This window comes from Urocitellus parryii, chromosome 9 (assembly GCF_045843805.1).
Source record: "Urocitellus parryii isolate mUroPar1 chromosome 9, mUroPar1.hap1, whole genome shotgun sequence".
In the NCBI taxonomy this organism is placed as follows: Eukaryota; Metazoa; Chordata; class Mammalia; order Rodentia; family Sciuridae; genus Urocitellus; species Urocitellus parryii.
The window spans coordinates 143,343,538-143,364,053 of NC_135539.1; the positions used below are offsets into that span (position 1 = coordinate 143,343,538).

The following is a 20,516-nucleotide window of genomic DNA, read 5'->3' on the forward strand; positions in this document are numbered from 1 at the left end:
CCGGTGGGAGCAGAGCCGGTGGGAGCACAGCAGTGGGAGCAGAGCCGGTGGGAGCAGAGCCGGTGGGAGCAGAGCCGGTGGGAGCAGAGCTGGTGGGAGCACAGCAGTGGGAGCAGAACCTGTGTGAGCAGAGCTGGTGGGAGCATAGCAGTGGGAGCAGAGCCTGTGGGAGCAGAGCTGGTGGGAGCACAGCTGGTGGGAGCACAGAAGTGGGAGCAGAGCAGTGGGAGCAGAGCTGGTGGGAGCAGAGCTGGTGGGAGCAGAGCTGGTGGGAGCAGAGCCTGTGGGAGCAGAGCTGGTGGGAGCACAGCAGTGGGAGTAGAGCTGGTGGGAGCACAGCAGTGGGAGCAGAGCAGTGGGAGCACAGCTGGTGGGAGCAGAGCCTGTGGGAGCACAGCTGGTGGGAGCAGAGCAGTGGGAGCACAGCTGGTGGGAGCACAGCAGTGGGAGCAGAGCCGGTGGGAGCAGAGCCTGTGGGAGCAGAGCTGGTGGGAGCAGAGCTGGTGGGAGCACAGCTGGTGGGAGCAGAGCTGGTGGGAGCAGAGCCTGTGGCAGCAGAGCTGGTAGGAGCACAGCAGTGGGAGCAGAGCCGGTGGGAGCAGAGCCTGTGGGAGCAGAGCTGGTGGGAGCACAGCAGTGGGAGCAGAGCCAGTGGGAGCAGAGCCGGTGGGAGCACAGCAGTGGGAGCAGAGCTGGTGGGAGCAGAGCTGGTGGGAGCACAGCTTGTGGGACCAGAGCCGGTGGGAGCAGAGCCTGTGGGAGCAGAGCTGGTGGTAGCAGAACTGGTGGGAGCAGAGCTGGTGGGAGCAGAGCTGGTGGGAGCAGAGCCTGTGGAAGCAGAGCTGGTGGGAGCACAGCTGGTGGGAGCACAGCAGTGGGAGTAGAGCTGGTGGGAGCAGAGCTGGTGGGAGCAGAGCAGTGGGAGCAGAGCTGGTGGGAGCACAGCAGTGGGAGCAGCGCCGGTGGGAGCAGAGCCGGTGGGAGCAGAGCTGGTGGGAGCACAGCTGGTGGGAGCACAGCTGGTGGGAGCAGAGCTGGTGGGAGCAGTATTGGTGGGAGCAGAGCCTGTGGGAGCAGAGCTGGTGGGAGCACAGTAGTGGGAGCAGAGCCGGTGGGAGCAGAGCCTGTGGGAGCAGAGCCGGTGGGAGCACAGCAGTGGGAGCAGAGCCGGTGGGAGCAGAGCCGGTGGGAGCAGAGCTGGTGGGAGCACAGCTGGTAGGAGCAGAGCTGGTGGGAGCAGAGCCGGTGGGAGCAGAGCCTGTGGGAGCAGAGCTGGTGGGAGCACAGCTGGTGGGAGCACAGCAGTGGGAGCAGAGCAGTGGGAGGAGAACTGGTGGGAGCAGAGCTGGTGGGAGCAGAGCCGGTGGGAGCAGAGCCTGTGGGAGCAGAGCTGGTGAGACCAGAGCTGGTGGGAGCACAGCAGTGAGAGCAGAGCTGGTGGGAGCACAGCAGTGGGAGCAGAGCAGGTGGGAGCAGAGACGGTGGGAGCAGAGCCGGTGGGAGCAGAGCTGGTGGGAGCACAGCTGGTGGGAGCACAGCAGTGGGAGCAGAGCAGTGGGAGGAGAACTGGTGGGAGCAGAGCCGGTGGGAGCACAGCCGGTGGGAGCAGAGCCGGTGGGAGCAGAGCCTGTGGGAGCAGAGCTGGTGGGAGCACAGCTGGTGGGAGCACAGAAGTGGGAGCAGAGCAGTGGGAGCACAGCTGGTTGGAGCAGAGCTGGTGGGAGCAGAGCCTGTGGAAGCAGAGCTGGTGGGAGCACAGCTGGTGGGAGCACAGCAGTGGGAGTAGAGCTGGTGGGAGCATAGTAGTGGGAGCAGAGCTGGTGGGAGCACAGCAGTGGGAGCACAGCTGGTGGGAGCAGAGCTGGTGGGAGCACAGTAGTGGGAGCAGAGCTGGTGGGAGCACAGCTGTGGGAGCACAGTGGTGGGACCAGAGCTGGTGGGAGCACAGCAGTGGGAGCACATTGGTGGGACCAGAGCTGGTGGGAGCACAGCAGTGGGAGCAGAGCTGGTGGGAGCAGAGCTGGTGGGAGCAGAGCTGGTGGGAGCACATTGGTGGGAGCACATTGGTGGGAGCAGAGCTGGTGGGAGCACAGCAGTGGGAGCACAGCAGTGGAGCACAGCTGGTGGGAGCAGAGCTGGCTCCCAGGCATCTCCTCCCCAGCTGCACACCCTCTGCAGAGGCAGACCCACGTGTGGGTGCAGCGGCAGCTGCGGCAGGGCCCTCTCCCCAGGCCGGATGTTGGCCTGACTGGGCTCCAGATCCGAGCAGCCCCGCTGAGCTGTGGGACACTGGAGGCAGCCTCTCCTAGAGGCAGCCTGTCCTGGAGCCAGGTGGCACTTCAGCTCTGGGACCAAGGGTGACGCAGAAAGTGCTGCTGGAGGGTGTCTCACGATGACCTGGAGGTCACTCTCTGCATCCTGCTGCTTAGGGCAGCATTGGTGTGGCCACACTGTCCCCCACGCCGTCCTCACAGGAAAGTCCTGCTCACGTAAGCGGCGGTGCCCTGGAGGGAAGTCTGGACGGGGCTACTCCAGCCCCGAGGTCTGAGTTAGACCACATGGCTGGCCTTTACCAGTGCCCATTCCCAGTTAAAGGTCCAGTCTGGCCGTCCCGCCGCCGCCTGCCCACCCTCTGCATCTCGTGTCCACCCCTGCCCGCTGTGCCCTTCCTGACAGAGCGGCACCAGCTTGCCCTTCCACCTGCCCGCACACCTGCCCGGCTCGCCTTCTGCCCGGCTGGCCTGGGCAGTGTCCCCCACCTTCCCAGGCCTGGGTGTCGGTGTTGCCCCTTCAGGAGGCCTGTTCGCCCCTCTGACTTGGGTCTGTGACCTTCTCCACTGTGGAGCCGACTGGGGCCCCGCCCCGTCCCTGGTCCCCGGACTCTGGAACAAGGTGGCTTGCCAGGCACAGCTCACATGTGCGGTGGGGACCATAGGGTCAGGTGGCCTGCGTTTACGTTGTTTCTTCTCTTGGTCGGGTGGGCCCTGTACTCTCCAGGGGCCTTGCCTGTGGAAGGAGAGCCACACACCGCGGCTCACAGTTGGGAGGTCTGGCCTGTCCCACTCCCAGCCCCGCTGCCGCCCGTCTGCCTTCCCCGCCGCTGCTCCTCACCTATATGTCCAGGCCACACACAGCGGGCTTTCAGGAAGTGTCCACTGAGCACTGTCCACGTTCTTCATGTTCTTTTTTTTCAGGGCGGGGGGCGTACTAGGGATTGAACTCAGGGGCACTCGACCACTGAGCCACATCCCCAGCCCTATTTTGTACTTTATTTAGAGATGGGGTCTCACGGAGTTGCTTAGTGCCTCACCACTGCTGAGGCTGGCTTTGAACTTGTGATCCTCCTGTCTCAGCCTCCCCAGCCCTGGGATTACAGGCATGCGCCACCCGCCCGGCCCGGCAACCTTTGGGTTCTTTAAGATCCTGGACACTGGATTACCATCAGCAAGAGCAGCTCTGTGACCCCCTGCAGAGGCCCAGGGGTGCCTGCAAGTGCTGCTCTGTTGGTGGGTGGGTTCCCCAGGACTGTACCCTCGCCTCTGGCTCAAAGCACAGGTTTCCTGTGGGGAGGGAGCGCACCCGTGTCCCTGGGGTCTCAGGCACCTTCCTGGAGGCAGCGTATTTCAGAAGTGTTAGGCCGGGGACGCCAGGATGCGGAAGGCCACCTGGAAGCAGCACCTCCAAGGTCTGCTCCCCCAGTGCCCGCTGGCCCATGCCGAAGGGCCTGCAGAGCTGTGTGATGGACGGCCGGCCACTCCTGTGGGGAGGGCTGGGTGGGCCGAGGGCGTGGGGCCCCTGAGAGCAGGTGCCGCCCCCCTTGACGCCCTCTCTTGCCTCCCTGCCCTCTTCCAGCTATTATGCCGTCCTGTACCCCATGGTGTACCCCATGAAGATCACGGGCAACAGGGCCGTGCTGGCGCTGGTCTACGTCTGGCTGCACTCCCTGGTGGGCTGCCTGCCCCCGCTGTTCGGGTGGTCGTCGGTGGAGTTTGATGAGTTCAAGTGGATGTGCGTGGCCGCCTGGCACCGGGAGCCCGGCTACACTGCCTTCTGGCAGATCTGGTGCGCACTGTTCCCCTTTCTGGTCATGCTGGTGTGCTACGGCTTCATCTTCCGCGTGGCCAGGGTCAAGGCACGCAAGGTGCACTGTGGCACGGTGGTCATCCTGGAGGAGGACGCCGGCAGGAGCGGAAGGAAGAACTCCAGCACCTCCACCTCGTCCTCGGGCAGCAGGAGGAGCGCCTTCCAGGGAGTGGCCTACTCGGCCAACCAGTGCAAGGCCCTCGTCACCATCCTGGTGGTCATCGGTGCCTTCATGGTCACCTGGGGCCCCTACATGGTGGTCATCACCTCCGAGGCCCTCTGGGGGAAGAACTATGTCTCCCCAGCCCTGGAGACCTGGGCCACCTGGCTGTCCTTCACCAGTGCTGTCTGCCACCCCCTGATCTACGGGCTCTGGAACAAGACTGTCCGCAAGGAGCTCCTGGGCATGTGCTGTGGGGACCGCTACTACAGGGAGCCCTTCGTCCAGCGGCAGAGGACCTCCAGGCTCTTCAGCATTTCCAACAGGATCACAGGTGACTTGGGAGGAGTTAGGAAGGGACCCACCACCATGCTCTGTGCTGGGCGGGTTCTCCTGTGGCCTCACCTCCTGCTGAAAGCACAGACTTCTGGCTGCACGCGGTGGCACAGGCCTATGATCCCAGGGACTGGGAGGCTGAGGCAGGAGGATCGTGAGTTCAGAGCCAGCCTCAGCGATAGTGAGGTGCTAAGCCACTCAGGGAGACCCTGTCTCTAAATAAAATGCAAAATAGGCCGAGGATGTGGCTCAGTGGCCGAGTGCCACCGAGTTCAATCCCTGGTACAAAAAAAAAAAAAAAAAAAAAAATCCAAGCCCAGGTTTCCTGTGGGTCAGGAGCACACCTGTCCCTGGGATCCCAGACACCTTCGTGCCACCCAGGAGGCCGGCGTAGTTTCAGAAGAGTTAGGCCAAGGACACCAGGATGTGGAACTCTGTCTTCCAAAGCCCCGTCTGGGGCCCTGGTCTCCGCACAGTTGCTTCCTGTGGAGAGAAGGGGTCTGTGCGGCCAGGCCTGCCCGCCCCCTCCCCTCGCTGCGTCCCCTGCCTGGCTCCCTGCCCAGCCAGCTGCTCACCCCGACCTCCCTCCCAGGCCAGGGGTCTCCCAGTGCCAGACTCAGCCCTTCACTGAGATGTCACCAGGAGGACCACCTGGCCCTCCCTCTGCCAGCTGACCCCGGTCAGTCTCACCACACTCTGAGACCCAGAGGGAGCCTACCCGCCAGGGCTCAGGTTTCTCTCGCTTTTGAAACAGTTTTAGGCTTGCAGGAGCGTGGGACACAGTACAGGAGCTCCGCAGCTGGGTCACCAGGCTCACCGGGCCCTGTGGAGCCTGCCTCCCAGCAGGGAGACTGGACGTGGGCGGGAATGTGCTGGCCATGGCCCTGGGTCCTGCACCGGCCGAGCGCTGGGCCCCTGGTGACTTCCGTGGCAGTCTCTGTTAGTCACCCTTCTCCTTCCTCCAGCTGCGGTGGCTCCGGCTGTGGGTCCTGTGGGTCCTGCCCCGCGGCTGTCGCTCTGCTCTTCGGAGGGGAGGCAGCTGGGAGTTCTGAGGAGGCCACGCGGCCCACGGCGGGAGCAGCTCCAGGGCGCAGTCGGGTTGGGGTCTGACCTCCAGGCGACTTTGGGCAGCTCCTCCACCCGCCGTGAATTTCCCCTCATGAAATGGAGGGGTCCCCACTCCCCCTCAAGAGGGAGAAAGAAGTGACTCCTCGTGGCAGGGACACTCAGTGGCAGAGGTGACAGGGCACACTGAGGGCTTTCCTGGCGTTTTCCGAGTGAGGGCTTTAGTTCAGTCATGGAGAGAAGCTCCCGCCTGTGCAGGGCGACCTGGGCGCCGGCAGGACCCTGTGCTGGCGTCCTTCCGCTGGCCGCCCCATGTGTTCGGACTTTGCAGAGTCCGTCTTCCAGGCAGAAACGATGGGCGCTTTCTGTTCCCGCGAACTTGAGGACGAGGCAGGAAACAAGGAGGATGGGGGGAGGGGGCAGCCGATGGGGCATCTGCTCGCTGCCCAGTTCCCAGGCGCCTCGCCATGACTGTCCTCGGGGTCCCGCGGCTCTGACCGGGCCAGTGGAGAGCAGCTGCTGTGGTGGGGTGGGCCAGCCAGTGGCTGCCCTCTGTCCCACGTGGTGAAGGGCTGTCCTGTGGGTGCCTCGGGGTGGAAGAGCTCGTGGATGATGGGCTCCGAGTCCTTGGCCTCCTCCAGGGACAGGACCTGGGGAGTCCCTTGGTTCCTCCTGGCAGGGCCTGATGGCAGCAGGAGGCAGCGGCAGCGGTAGGAGCCGCGCGCCCTGACTGACCAGGCAGGACGCTGGTGCCCCTGTCTCAGCTCTCTGTGGCAGGGCTTTGGCCTGCAGCTGATCTCTAAACCCAGAGGTCTTTCCTGCCACAAACCTGCCTCTGGGCCCCCTCCTGTCCCCCGGAGTGCCCCAGAGCTCCTGTGGGGAAGGATGGTCTGATCCATTCCAGAGCCAGCAAGAGTGCCCTGGGGCTCTGTCTTGGTCCTGTGGGTGTCCCTTTGCAGGGCACCTGGAAAGCTTTCACCGACAGGGTGCAAAGGCAGAAGCACATTCCGCAGTGCCCCGAGTCCCCACTGACTGGGAGGCCTCACGTGACAGCGACCCCTCAGGCTGCAGGACTCAGCCACCATCCGTGGGTTCAGTCTCTCATTTCTGTTTGCCTGGAGTGGAAGCTTTCCGTGGGGTACCATCTGCCCCTGGGCCACCAGACCTTCTGCTTGTGGGGTCACCGGCATGTTCTCACTGGGGTCCCACCTAGCAGCTGAGGTGTCTGGGCCTCCTGGAGGTTGTGGCAATGCGCCTCATGGTGGCGGGGGGTCACCCTGAGTGCACCTTGGCTTCGAGTGATGAAAGGTGTGCCCCATGCCAACACTGGCCTTCGGCTGCTCACCCCAAGTCCAAAGCTGGCAGGCAGAGGGAGGAGGGGCCTTTGGGAGAGCAGGCAGCCCTTCCGCCTGCAGCGCCAGGCCTTGGGAGCACGGCCGGACACAGGTGCCCTCACCTGGGGCGGCGCTCCGGGCTCCTGTGGCTGCAGACAGAACCTCCCGCTGGCCTCCTGAGAAGGAGGCTGCTGCCTCCCATCGGGCCCTTTGAGGTGCCAGGGCTGAGGGGAGGTGAGGGAGCCCTTGAACTTGCCCCTTTGCTTTTCTGAGTAGCTTCCTGGTGGCACCTTTGGGTTCCGGGTTCCTGCAGGTGCCTGCTTCACCCTGGAATTCTGTCGTGGTTTCAGTTCTAAAAGGATCAGTGGCTTCTACCCACCACGTGCTCCCGGGAGCCGCAAGCCCAGGGCCCGTCCCACTGTGCTGCTTTTTTAGGGGTTGGATTGGGCCCCAGAGATGTGTCGTTCCTCGGAGAACGTTGCAGGGTGCCTGGACTTTCCGGCGGGAAGTGCTGGGTAAGCAGCGATGCCACCTGGTGCCCAGCCACAGTGGTCTGGCACAGATGGTCCTCCCGCTGGTGGACGCTGAGACACGTTCCAGGCATTTGCCACGGCCTCAGAGATAGTGTCCAGACCCATGTGGCGTCCACCCCTGCAGCTGGCAGGGGCCCTGCGGTGCTGCTCTCCACACCAGGCCTCCTGTTGAACACAGCCGTGATCTGCACCCAGACCTGGGGGAGTGGCCAGGTGCAGGGAGGTGCTGGGTGTCCTCTGGCCCCAGCCTGTAACCAACACCCAACAATGGGGAGAGCAAAAGTGCATCTTCTTGTGGGGTTCCCAGAGGTGATGAAAAGAAAGTTCTGAGGGAAGCTTGCTGGGACTGACGCTCCGTGGCCACCACCATTTCCTCCCTGGCTCCAGAGAAGAAAGGAAATAGTACATTCTGACACTTTGTACCCTCAGAGGCACGAGGAAGAAATCAAAGATTGAGGTCTTCTCCTGGGAGTGTATGATAGAATACAAGAGCGTCTTTAAGGTAGATCATTGTCTTAGACCATTTTCTGCTGCTGTGACAAAACACCTGAGGTCAGATAGTTTATAATGGACAAGGATGATTCTGGAGTCTGAGAAGCCCAGGAGCATGGTGTCATTGGGCAAGGGCCTCTGTGCCATGTCCTACCGCGGCGGAAGATGGAACAGCAAGAGCAAGTTGAGGCCAGACCCACTTTGACACCACACCCACTCTCGAGGTCACGCACCAGCCTCTAGAACAATGAGGTTGACCCATTCATCAGGCCCCGCCTCCCCACGCCGCTGCCCTGGGGATGACGTGCCCAACCCGAGCTTTGGGGACCCATGCCAGCCACGCAGTCGTCACATCTGCTGGGCAGGAGGTCTTCCTGGGCATCTCAGGAGTTCTGCGTTTGTCTTCTGTTTTAATTTCTCAGAGCCTTTGGGGCCTGGTCCTTTTCCGGGAGCTCCGGCCCCGGGTCTTAGGGAGTCTTTATTTTCGCTCGGTGGGCTCCCCGTGGTGGCTTTTCCTTAAGCTCCTTGCAGGTCTCCCCAGGCCCCCGCTCCCCATCTTCCTGCTGGTGCCTTCCCAGCTGCCGCGTACTTGCCCGACCCTTCCCGTCCAGCACCGCAGCCTGGGCAGGCGGCTGGGAAGCCATGCCGCAGGGTGCCTGGGGTGCCCGAGGGGTGCCCTGCAGGCCCGCCCCCAGGCTCTTCGGCCTGGCCCTGGTCCTTCTGGGCAGGTGAGGGGCAGCTCTTGCTCTCCGTCTCCAGGGCTGCTAGCTTCTCCCGGGGAGGGGTTCTCGGTCCGTCCTCCTGGCGGGTCCAGTGGGACGAGGCCGGGGCTGCTCAGTGTGACTTCTCACTCCTGGCGTCCCCCGTGTCAGCCCACCCTGGCCATGCCCGTGTCTCCCACCTCTGCTAGCCCTCGGGGTCGGGCAGCGAGGCTGAGGGTCGAGAGGCCGAGACCCAGCTTGGCCTGCCTGCAGCAGCGCCTGGCCTCGGGTGCCCACGCCTGCTGGCCCTGCCCTGCCGCCTCGGTCCCCTTCCCAGGCCGAGTCCCATCCTTATGCGTGTTTCTAGCTCTCAGCATCCTCTCCTCCTTTGTATTCGAGCAGGATTTCGGGAGGGGGACCCGGGGTCTGGCCTCCAGGCTGACTGCTACCTCAGGTGCCCCCACCCGCCTCACTGCCCGGGCTCCCCGTGGAGACCCGAGGCCTGTCCCAGTGGGATGGGCAGGGGGACGGGGGTGGGGGGGCAGCGGAGGTCTCCTCCAGGGCGCAGAGCGAGTTTTGCCAGGGAGGCCGGGCAGAGGGGAGTGGGGGTCAGCTGCTGGTCACCGTGTCACACACCCATGTTGCTTTTCAGACCTGGGCCTGTCCCCGCACCTCACGGCACTCATGGCAGGAGGCCAGCCCCTGGGACACAGCAGCAGCACGGGCGACACTGGCTTCAGCTGCTCCCGGGACTCGGGTAAGCTTGCTGGGGGGCCTTCTGCCGCTGTGCCCCGTTGCCCTGTGGGAAGGCAGCTCTGGGCCTTCTCCTGCACGGGGTGGCTCTGTGGTCGAAAGTGTGGGAGAAGTTGATTCAAAAGTAATTTGTTTTCTAATTCTAATAACCTCTGACCAGAGGGCCTGGAGTCCACCTGCTGGCCTTGTCTCCCGCTGGCCCTGGGCAAGCTGCTTCGTCTCATGCACCCGAGGGCCCCCACTTGGCAAAGCGGGGCAGAAGCCCCTGTATCAGAGGGCGTCTGTCCCTGGCATAGAGGAAGCCCCCAGCGAGCTGTGGCCTTGTCATTGGGGTCCACCTCGCCTGCTGCCTGGGAGAAGCACCTCCCAAGCCCCCCCCCCCCCGGTCTCGCTGAGTCCCTCCCTGCCCACTGGGCCCGCACCATGAGCCCCGTTCTGGGACTGTGGCCCTGGGTGAAACACCCCCCCCCCGAGGCTGCCAGGGTCTCCATGGGGCCAGTGAAAGAAGCAGGGCACTGGCCATACCTGTCACTCGTCCTGCTGGGGCGTGAAGGCGGCAGTGCCCAGCTCACAGCAGTGGCCTGGGCAGGGGTGTTCCACTGGCCGCTCCCAAAAATCCTTTGTTTTTCCTTTTGATTCCCTAAGAACTTCAAGCTTCCAAGTCTCCGTGTTTGTGTAGCACTTGTCTCAACTATGGGCACATGGCACCGAAGGGGTCACCCAGAAGACCCTCTCCCGCAGCCCTGCCCGCCTGCCCCTCCTAGTCTGGCAGCACCCGTGCGGGTGGCTCATAGCCCACTGCCCAGGGGGGATACCGGGCGGGTTCTGTGTATGGAGGCCGCCCCCTGCTGTGTGCGGACCCCAGAGTGCAGTGAGGTGCTGCAGGCAGTTAGCTGCCCCTGACCAGGGTTTGAAGGAAGGGAGAGGGCCGAGGGGTGTGGGGAGGGAGGGGACCTGGTGTTGCTATCAGACTGCACAGTCCACCCTCCGCCTCAGGGACAGACGTGATGCTGCTGGAAGACTGTGCCTCTGAGGACACCCCGCCCGCCCACTGCACCTGTCCGCCCAAGAGGAGGAGCTCGGTGACATTTGAGGATGAAGTGGAGCAAATCAAAGGTGGGTCTCTGTGACGGACTGCTTCAAGAAAAGAGCGGGGAAAGGAGGATCTGGGGGAGACGGCTTGGCCGGGCCCTGCCCGCCCCAGACCCCCCCACTCCCAGCCCTGCCGGTCTCACTGGAGTCCGCAGGCTCCCGGCTCAGAGCAAGCGGCATCTAAGCCGGGAAAGCAGCTGCCCAGCTGCCCGCACACCGCCCAGGTCCTGGTTCCCTCTCGGTTAGGAACGTGGACCTGGCCTCTGAGCCACAGCTCCTTCCAGTTGGCCAGCGAGGAGAAGCCACAGCTGCCCCTAAGCTGAGGTGGGCGCTGCAGCCCCTCCCTCCATCTCCCACTCGGCCTGTTCTGAACACCCTGCCCCTGCTGCTCTGGGCCTCGGGTACAGCCTGCCGAGTCCAGGGACCACCACCGAGCCACCCAGCTGCCCAGAGATTTCAGACTCTGTTCCCTGAACCCGAGGGCCGGGCAGCAGCGTGGCTGGGAGGTGGATGTGGCAGAGGGGCCGGGGCTTTAAGTCTCCAGAATGGTGAATGCAAACATGAGGACGGGCCTAGCAGAGTCTGTAGCGCATCATTCATCTCTTCTACTTTCTCTCTACACAATTAATGTCCTGCCTGAATTCAGAGTGAACACAGAGGTGGTCACACAGGGCAGCGAGGAAGAGACCGAGTCATCCACTGCACAGAGTCGAGGACGGAGCGTGGACCAGCAGCCGCACAGGCTTCATAATTATCATTTCTACAGAAATGATCATCCCACCCAGGGCCACCTGTCCCTTCACACCTGCGTCCTGGGAGGGCAGGCCTGAAAGAGAAGGCCCTGGCAGGGTGCCACCCCTGCCCCGTGAGGGGCAGAGCAGGGAGGCCGGTCCTCTCCTTTCTGCCCTCCTGGAGAGTGGCATGTAAGCTGGGCACATGGCCCACGCCTGGAGTCCCCGCCACTCAGGAGGCTGACTTAGGCTGAGCAGGAGATCGGGAAGCTCAAGGCCAGCTCAGCCACCCAATGAGCACTTGAGACCTTGTCTCAAAAGAAAGATCAGTGGATGCAGCTCAGTGGTGGAGCCCCTGAGTGTGATCCGTGCTGACACAAAAGGCAGGGGGTGAGTAGGTTGCTGCTCCTTAGGAAATGAGAAAGGCAGTGCGTCTGTGACGTCGGGCCAGGGTGTGACGTGAGGAGCGGCCTCCCTGTCCTGTTCGTGTCGGTCGCCAGTGGTCCCAATCCTGGTAGGGTTCCTTAACATCTCTCCACCCTGAGGTCCCATGACTTAGGAAGCTCTAGCAATGTGGAGAGGAGAGAGCTGGCATCTGGGTCTGTGGTGGTCGCAGCCACGGATGGTACCCGAAGCTGGGGATCTGGAAGGGCAGAGAGCTCTTCCCAGATGGCTGAGCATCTTGAAAGGAACTCACTTGTACTGCAGAGACCCTAGGAAGTAAGCGCCCTCCTCTGTGCAGATGAGGAACCAAGGCCAGACTCAGTAACTTCCCAGAGTTTCTGGGTAGCGAGTTGGGAGTCCAGGATGGTAGCTGGGGAGTCTGGCGTCTGCCACCTCCGTGTGCCTCCCCTCCCAGGGCAGGGCAGCTGCAGCCGCCTCTGCAGCACAGCCATTGGTCCTGGCCCTCTGCTAACTTCTCTCTGCCCTCTCCCCAGAAGCTGCCCGGAACTCTGTCCTCCATGTGAAAGCCGAAGTACACAAGTCCTTGGACAGCTATGCAGCCAGCTTGGCTAGAGCCATTGAGGCTGAGGCCAAAATCAACTTATTTGGGGAGGAGGCTTTGCCGGGTGTCTTATTCTCAGCACGAACTGTCCCAGGGGCTGGCCCCGGGGGTCGTCGAGGCAGCAGGGCTCTTGCGAGTCAGCGGCTGCAGCTGCAGAGCATTGAAGAGGGGAACATTTTAGCTGCAGAAGAGAGATGAGGGCCTCAGGAAGGGCTGGGCTGGATGGAGCCAGGGGTGCTGGCCTTCTCGGAGTCCCCAGCCATCTGTGTCAGGGCCTGGGACATGTCATCACGCTCAGGGAAGGAAGCGCCTGGTGTGCAGCCGCGGAGGGACTGAAAATGATGGCACCGGTCTGTGACTTCAGTATCTGCTGTGAGATGTGTGTCGGCTGCTTCTAGGTCCCAGTGACAGAACCAGAGGCATCTGAAGCACCCCGGGCAGATGGAGGTGTGGCCCGTAGGAGGAGCAGGGACTTGGAGGAGACCACTGCACGGACCCTTTTCTCTTCTTCACAACCTGTACCAGGAGTCCAGCCGCACACTGTCCCTGACGCCTTGGGCAGAAGCGGCCTAGTGTGGCGGAGCACAGCAAGGCACTCCCTAACCTGCAGCTTGTCCTGGGCTTTGTGGGCTCCAGGCAGGCAGCATGGGGCAGCCACAGGTACCTAATAGTCCACGGGGAGCATCCAGGAGCAGGGATCTGGTTAGGACCTGGCCCACAGGCTGCAGGACACCCTCCACCTCCCCACTGGCAGATTCTTTGGTATTTCAAAAGAAGGGAGAAACCACTATAAATAAGACAGAAAAGGCAGGTACCAAGTGTTCCACTTCCAGAATTTAACAACAAGCAAACACATCTGGTGAGGACAGGTCAGTGCGTCACCGAGACTGACTAGGGTTGTGGCACCAAGCCAAGCCAAGAAACAGACACTGTTAGTAGGAAAGCAGTTTCTGATGGTCCTGTCTAAGTGCCCTGTGAGAAGGGCTGGCCTCGGGGCCACACGGCTACTCCTGGGAGCAAGTTCCTGTTCCTGTGGCCTGGGGGCAGCACAGGATAGAAGGCACTGGACCTGGACTAGGCAATTGGTCCTGGGCCCGGTCCTGGGCCCAGCTCTGCCTCGGCCCCCACATCATGGGACACCCTGTCGCCCCTCGACATCCTTTGTAAAATGGGAAAGGGGAGTGGGGAGTTGACCTGCGGTCTCAGAGATCATTTCTAGCTTCTGCTTTTCTATGATATCGCTGAATTGATAAATTAGATACAGGGACAAAACCTTCGGAAGTGGAGCACAAGACCAAAACTGGTACACCTGGGTGTAGCTCCTGATGGGTGTGAAGCACTGCCAGTCCGCCCTGGCCATGGCCTGTGTGGCTTGCTGTTTGGAGCACAGCCCTGATGGAGTGCCCAGCCACAAGAGTGAGGGAGGAGGAGGGTGTGGCCCCAGAGGTGGAGGCACAGTGGTGAGGTGTTTCTGTGGCCAGGTTCCTCTCTTCCTGTTGATTTGCATCAGCCCTTGGAGTGTGGGCTTGTAGTTGCTGTGGTGAACCCCCTCCTGTGCTGCCCTTCTGCCTGGTGATCACCTAAGCCAAGTTCAGGACTCTCCCTTGCCCTGGTCAGCAGGGGTACTTCCAGAACTTGCTGTGGATGACTTCCAAAGTGTGCCCCTTGGGAGTCTCACCATCCTCTGGAGAGGCAGCCTTTGCCGTGTGGCAGATACCAGTGGCTGGCTGGTCCCTGCCCTGCAGCTCACGGAAGACCTTCTATGAGGCCTAGGGCAGCCACCTCATAGCGCCTGACCTCAACAAGGCAGGTGCACTGGCTTCCGCTGCTGGCCCACAGGCAGCCCACGCTCCCGCTGCCAGGTGGCGTCCGTTTTCTATGTATATCTGTGTGTATCCTGTCCTGTTTCAGAAGGGACCATATTCCTGATTAGTATGCACAGAGGTAGAACAGGGCAGAACCTTACCTATGGAATGAGTTCCTGTTTAGGGAATTTTGAGTGCAGTAAACTGGCTTGGGACCCAAGGGCTGAAGAAAGCTCCCCTGATTATGCTGCTCTAGGGAAAGAATGCAGACTCCAAGCCCCCATTGCTGACCACAGACCAGCTGGGATACAGTAGGATTTAGTCTGAATTATCCTAGAAAAACTGCATCTCACAAAAGGATTCACCTTCCTTACTGAGCGAGGTCCATTCATTTTACTCTTCTACTGGACACTGCACACCTGCTGTTTGCGAAGCACCAAGCTAGGTGCTAGGGCCAAGAACACTAGAGTATTTTCTCCCTAATTTTGGGAGAAATACCTGGGAGATGTGATTCTAATACAAGTCAAGTAGTGATTCTAGAAATAGAGGTGGGTATTTCCAACCAGGGAGTTATGGAGACCCCCAAATTGGTGACAGTGCGGCTGTCTTGAAGGATGTCTGGTAACTAGAACCATATTCTGCAGTATTCAGAAATTCAGATTGGCTCGGTTGAGCTAGAGGGATGTGTGTGTGGGCACCAGGGGGCAAGAACATTTTACAGTCCCCAAGCATTTTGGAGAACACTGCTTTTGCAGCTCAGAACCCCCGGCTAAACCCACGCTCATATGTGGTGAACCCACGGACAGTGCAGGTGGGACATCTGGCCACTTTTATTTAAAAACCTCAGTCCTGGCAGGGGTGTAGCTCAAGGGTAGAGTGCTTGTCTACCATGCATGAGAGTCCTGGGTTCAATCCTCAGGACCACGAAAAAAACATAACACAACAAAAATAAAAATCCAGACCCACATCTTCTGGCTTTGTTGAAAGGGGAAAACTTGTAGGGCTTTTGCAAGTCTTTGCTTGTTTCACTGAGATTTACACCTGGCTCGGCCCTGTGCTGCTCTGGATGCCAGTGGTGGGGGCTGCTGTGGCCCAGGAGGCACAGGGCCCCACGCGGAGGAACCCAGCTCAGCACCTGGCCCTTTCCCTGGCCACATGAAGATGAGCTCAGGTCCTGAGACGCCAGGTGGCAGCAGCATGGCTGAGAATGAGGGGACTGGTGGCTGAGGGCCACCCTGCTTTGATCCTCCCCGCCCACTGTTCCCATTCATTTAGTTACCACCTCTGCTCAGCTGTGTGACCCTAAGCTAATCACAGCTCCTGGAGCAGTGGGTGGAGAGTCAAGACAGGACCACCTGATGCTCAGGTTCCTTGATTCTCATTTGCAGAGCTGCTTGGGGTCTTTCTGCAAAGAATCGAACCACCAATACACTAACTCAATATTTGCAACAGGCCAAGGCAGACAGGGCCAGAGCAGGAGAGGGAGGAACAGTGCACTGACTGGGAGGGACTGAGTGCTGACAGCAGGATGCTGGGGTTCTGTGGTGTGCTCAGGCTGCCGCCTAGCGGCTGGGTCTTCTGGGCAAGCTGCTTGGTTTCATGTGCAAAGTTCTGGAATCTGCTTCTGTGTGAGACACAAGAGTTTAGGGAGGAGTCCCTCACAGGGATGACGGGAACGTGGGCAAAGCACCCAGGGAGGGCCTAGGCTGTGGGAGGGCAGGGCCAGTGGCTCTTCTCCTCGGGCGCTCCCCGATCAGGTCGGATTGTTCCTTTTACAGGGGTCTCCCTGGCAAAAAGTGAGAAGTTGTTGAAAGATAACTTAATCCTAGAATGGAGGTGCTGGCAGCTGTCATTTGCTGAGCAGCATAAAAGGACTGTGAGGAAGGGGACGGCAACAGGGAGGTAGGGAGGGAGCGCTGAGTAGCACCAGGAGCCCGAGGAGTCTGAGGGAGCAGGAGCCTCTACTAGAAACGCCCTTCCCCCATGCGAATGGCTCTTTGCAAAGACAACGTGCTTCTGTGTCGCCCTGAATGACCATGAGAGAGGATGAGTCCCAAATCATGGTCTTAATTCTACAGAGCAGGGGCATCCTCGCTGGGAAGTGCTCCTCAGGTGGTGAGGACAGTCTCCCCAGCAGTGGCAGGCTTGATGGGTTGTGGCTCTTTAGTCACAGCACCCAGAGCTCCAAGCCTCTGAGGGAGGAGGCAGAGACAGGCATCCATGCTGCTACCTGCAGTGAACACAGAACCCACAGGGAAGAGAGAGGAAGTCAGTCTCAGCCTGATGCTTGGAAAAATGGCCATGACTAGCCATAAATGAGGATGGGAAGGGGCAGACCAGCACCATCCTTATGGTCAGAGAGGGGACAAACAATCCAGGAAGGCCCAAGAAAACTGCCTGAGGTCTCAAAGAGTTAAGCCAGAAGCAGGGCCAAACTCCAGGTCTTCTCCACAAAGAGAGGGAGTCTTCACTTTGTAGCCCCAGAGGATGAGGGATAGTTAAAAGTCGCTGTTAATACTGGGTGCAGTGATAGCTGCCTGCAATCCCAGTGGCTAGGGAGGCTGAGGGAGGAGGGTCGCCCTTTCAAAGCCAGCCTCATCAACTCAGCAAGACCCTGTCTCTAAATAAAATATAAAAAGGGCTGGGGATGTTGCTCAGTGGTTAAGCATCCCTGGGTTCAATCCCTGGTACCAAAACAAAAAACAAACAGTCACTGTTATCAGAACAGGCCAAAGGCTTCGTAAGGTAGGCAGAAAGAACTACCATCAACCAAAGGGCATGGGAGGTGTTAATATCTGCAGCCTGATCTCAAAAACTGAAGACCCAAGGAAAGCAATTAGATTTGTTGAGAAGAATTCAAAGCACAAACCCAAATCTGCACAAGATTACCAAGAACACAGTTTTGGCCAGTGTTCCTTTTATAAATTTCCCTCAGAGGCATTTCCTGAGCAGTATCACACTCCTCCTTTCCTCCACACCACCATTCTGAGATGCCATGAACCAATGCCAATCACCCCAACTCCTGGCAGTCAAAACCCAAGGAGCACAGCACAGGCTGTGCCTGTCCATCAGTGTCTGCACATGCCCAAGGGACAGTCCTGTACTGTGTTCTGACAATGGACACCTGAATGCACTGGGTGTTAAAAACTGCACTGCAAACAAAAAGCCCAACTAATCCTGAAATACATTTAACTTGAATTTTTGGGATTTTCTTTTTTTGAAGAAAAATGTTAGGATTATAATCAATATTTATAAATAAGTGTTATTTAGAATAGGTTTGTCTGATTAAATGTGTTTCTGGTACATGTATAGTGGTAGAAATTGTGACTCTGTACTGGGACTTGGGCCTGTGGATGATTCTGGGTGCCTCTCCCCTCCCCGTTTTGCAGTCCTGTTCCTATCTCTAGCCTCCCCTGAGGGAGAGGACTCTGGGGCAGATAATTACTCAACAGGTATACCCATTCATGCATTTCATAACTCCCCATGGCAATTACATTCATGGAATATCATTAAACGAATAATTCTCAGCATGCCACAAAAAACACTCTTAACCCCAAAGTTTTAAAAGGAGATTTAATGAACATCAGTGGTTTATCATTTATCCATCAATCAACAGATACGTGTTCTCTGTCCCATAAGCAAAGTCAAAGAGGGTGAGAGGCAGATCATATCACTGAGATGTAGCAACAAAACCCACCACTTTTGCCTGACCCTTCTGTCACGGCTGAAGCCACCTTCTGTTTCCTGAGGGAGCCCCAGGGTCCAGCCTCGCTCCCCCGGCCCTGAATCTTGATGTGGCTGGCACCTGCTCCCTGGGCCTCTATGGAACGCTTCCTCTCACTGCCGCCTCCCTGCATGTCTTGCCCTAATCCTGAGTCACCGAGTGTCTGTCGTTTCCCTATGGACAGAGGTCCTAATTCCTCTGACAAGTTAAAAAATTTTTTCAGAGCAGTTTCAGGTTCACAGGAGAACTGTGCAAAGCAGTCCTGTACCTCTCGCCCTCCCCCAGCCACAGCCTCCCCATCAGCACCTGTGCGGGTGGAGAAAAGCCACTTGACCTTCTTCTGTTACTTTTCCTGCTCTCAACCCTCCTGAGTCCTTCAGTAGCCTCTGTCCTCTTGATTTCCCTACACCCTCTACAGCATATCCATGTTACTGCTTTATCAGTGGAAGAAGTGACACCTACTGTGTGCTGTGTTCCTAAAACATCCCCTGTGACATGGGATGGAGGGTGTATAATCACCCCTGCTTCAGAGAAGAACCACCAAAACCCAAAGAAAACAAAAGGCTTGAGCAGGGCACAGAAGTAGCTGAGAACCAGAAACCAAAACCACGGTACCCTCCAGGGATCGTGGCGTCGTTAACCTGTTTGCTAAGGCTCTGACCCTTCGCCATGCTGAATAACAGACACACCTCTGTGGCTTTGTCCACTAAGTGCCAGATGGTGAAGCCATTTCCCTTGCTTCACAAAGCTAACCATCTCCTTTTGGCAGGTGGTGGCTCTGGGCTTGTGCCACTTCAGGGGCAGGAGAGGCTCTCCTTGGCCACAGTGAGGCTGTTCATGGCCCAGCTGAAGACAGGTTATGTCTCAGTCCCTTTTTTCCCAGGATATTTAGATTTCTGAAAATAAAAGGTATATTTAAACTACTGCTAATTAAACGGAAAGATATGTATTACTTTTGATTAAAAAAAAATCAGCTGTGGGCTGGGGATGTGGCTCAAGCAGTAGCGTGCTCGCCTGGCATGTGTGTGGCCCGGGTTCCATCCTCAGTACCACATACAAAGATGTTGTGTCTGCCGAAAACTAATATTAAAATTCTCTCTCTTAAAAAAAAAAAAAAAAAATCAGCCGTTACAGCAAACACACTAAAAGCATTAACCAGGAGGGGTCTCTGTTTGAATTGACCATGGAGGTCTATCAGATTTATGTTGGCACTGGCCTCTTGGTCACCATGCAGCCATCGAGGGTCTGGTTTCCACCTCCAGAGTACAGTCAAGAGCAAGTGGTGCTGGTGCTGGCATTGATGGATGAGGTCCATGAATCTACAGCTCTGACCCTGACAACTCCACATTTCTTTCCCATGTCACGGATATAATTTTGGCAGCACTGGGTGGCTATTTCCAGGTGAGTAACAGTAATCCAAGTGTGTAATTTTATTTCTTCTCCAACTGTTGGCTGGTAAGGAGGTCCAGTAAAGATAGCTGCTAGTGGGAATCGTCACAGAGAGGCTGTGGGTTTGCTGCTCTCCTCTACAGGGAGACAGTTCCAAGAGTTCAGGCTGTAGTTTCAAGTTATCTTCTTCTTAGAAAAGAAGAATCAACATGTTATCCCAGCAATCTATAACAGCAATGCTGTGTGTGTGTGTGTGTGTGTGTGTGTGTGTGTGTGTATGCATGAGAGAGAGAGACAGAGAGAGACAGACAGACAGAGATACTGATTTTGAAATTATCCTGTTGAACCAGTGAATAGTGGACAACCACTCTACCGTACTTGATTTTCTGACCCCAAGGACACAACAGATTAACGCCCCTCTCCCCACCTAGCAAGTCCAGCTTCTGAGAGGCTTTAGACATCAGGAAACCAGCACAAAAAAGTCATAGATATATATGCTGTGCTCATTTAGATAATAACCAGAGTAGAGAAATTAGAAAGTATATAAAGAGAGAATAGTTTGGTATTAAGAAACGATTTTCCTTATTTTGTAAAAGGATTGAGGAGATGTGACATACAATTAGACTGAGGGAAAGACCAATAGAATAAATTTAGAAATGGGGAGGGAGGATGCCTGCAGGGTTAAGCCTACAGGAACAGTTTCGGGGCATAACCTCTAAGGTACAAAGGCCTAGGTGTAAACTATGTCGGTCCTGCTAGAGGGGAAGGGGACACTGGGTGCAGTGGCGCACACCTGTAATCCCAATGACTTGGAGGCTAAGGCAGGAACATTGCAAGTCTGAGGCAGGCTTAGCAAAACCCTGTCTTAAAATAAAAAAATAAAAAGTTCTGGGGATATAGCTTAGTGGTAAAGTTCTCCTGGCTTTTACCCCCAGTACCACCCTTCCCCTCAATACAAAACAAAACAAAACAAAAACTCTGGATGGTCAACAGCTTACAGTGAAATCTGGAATTTGGAGACAGAGGTAAAAAACCAGAAACCAGCACCTTCAGAAGCAGCTTGTACCCATGCTGCTTCAGTGACTGAGTGCACCAGGCACCACTGATGGTGGGAGGACGACCACAGGCAAAGACCAAGGGCTTTGAAAAGAGAAGTGAAAAGCCTTTAGTGTGATTTTATCATCCCACTGAAGTAAAAAAGAAAAATGTTATTAAATTTAAAAAGAATAGAGAAAGTCCTTTTTCATTACAGAAAGATTGGAAAAGGCAGGTAACAGCAAGGCATTCAATAAAAACTCCATTTTAGGATGTC

The 20,516-nt window shown here is 58.0% G+C and overlaps 1 protein-coding gene across 3 annotated transcripts in view; it reads left to right on the plus strand.

Moving 5' to 3' along the window:
* Positions 1 to 17,323, plus strand: part of Gpr161 (G protein-coupled receptor 161) — a 36,748-nt gene extending 19,425 nt beyond the window's left edge. For all 3 annotated transcript variants that reach the window (XM_026405262.2, XM_026405261.2, XM_026405263.2), the window contains 4 exons: positions 3,853 to 4,577; positions 9,357 to 9,461; positions 10,454 to 10,573; positions 12,219 to 17,323. In XM_026405262.2, the coding sequence (XP_026261047.2) occupies positions 3,853 to 4,577; positions 9,357 to 9,461; positions 10,454 to 10,573; positions 12,219 to 12,484 (1,216 nt within the window). In that variant the 3' untranslated portion in view covers positions 12,485 to 17,323. The remainder of the gene's footprint in view (positions 1 to 3,852; positions 4,578 to 9,356; positions 9,462 to 10,453; positions 10,574 to 12,218) is intronic.
* Positions 17,324 to 20,516: the final 3,193 nt, after the last annotated feature.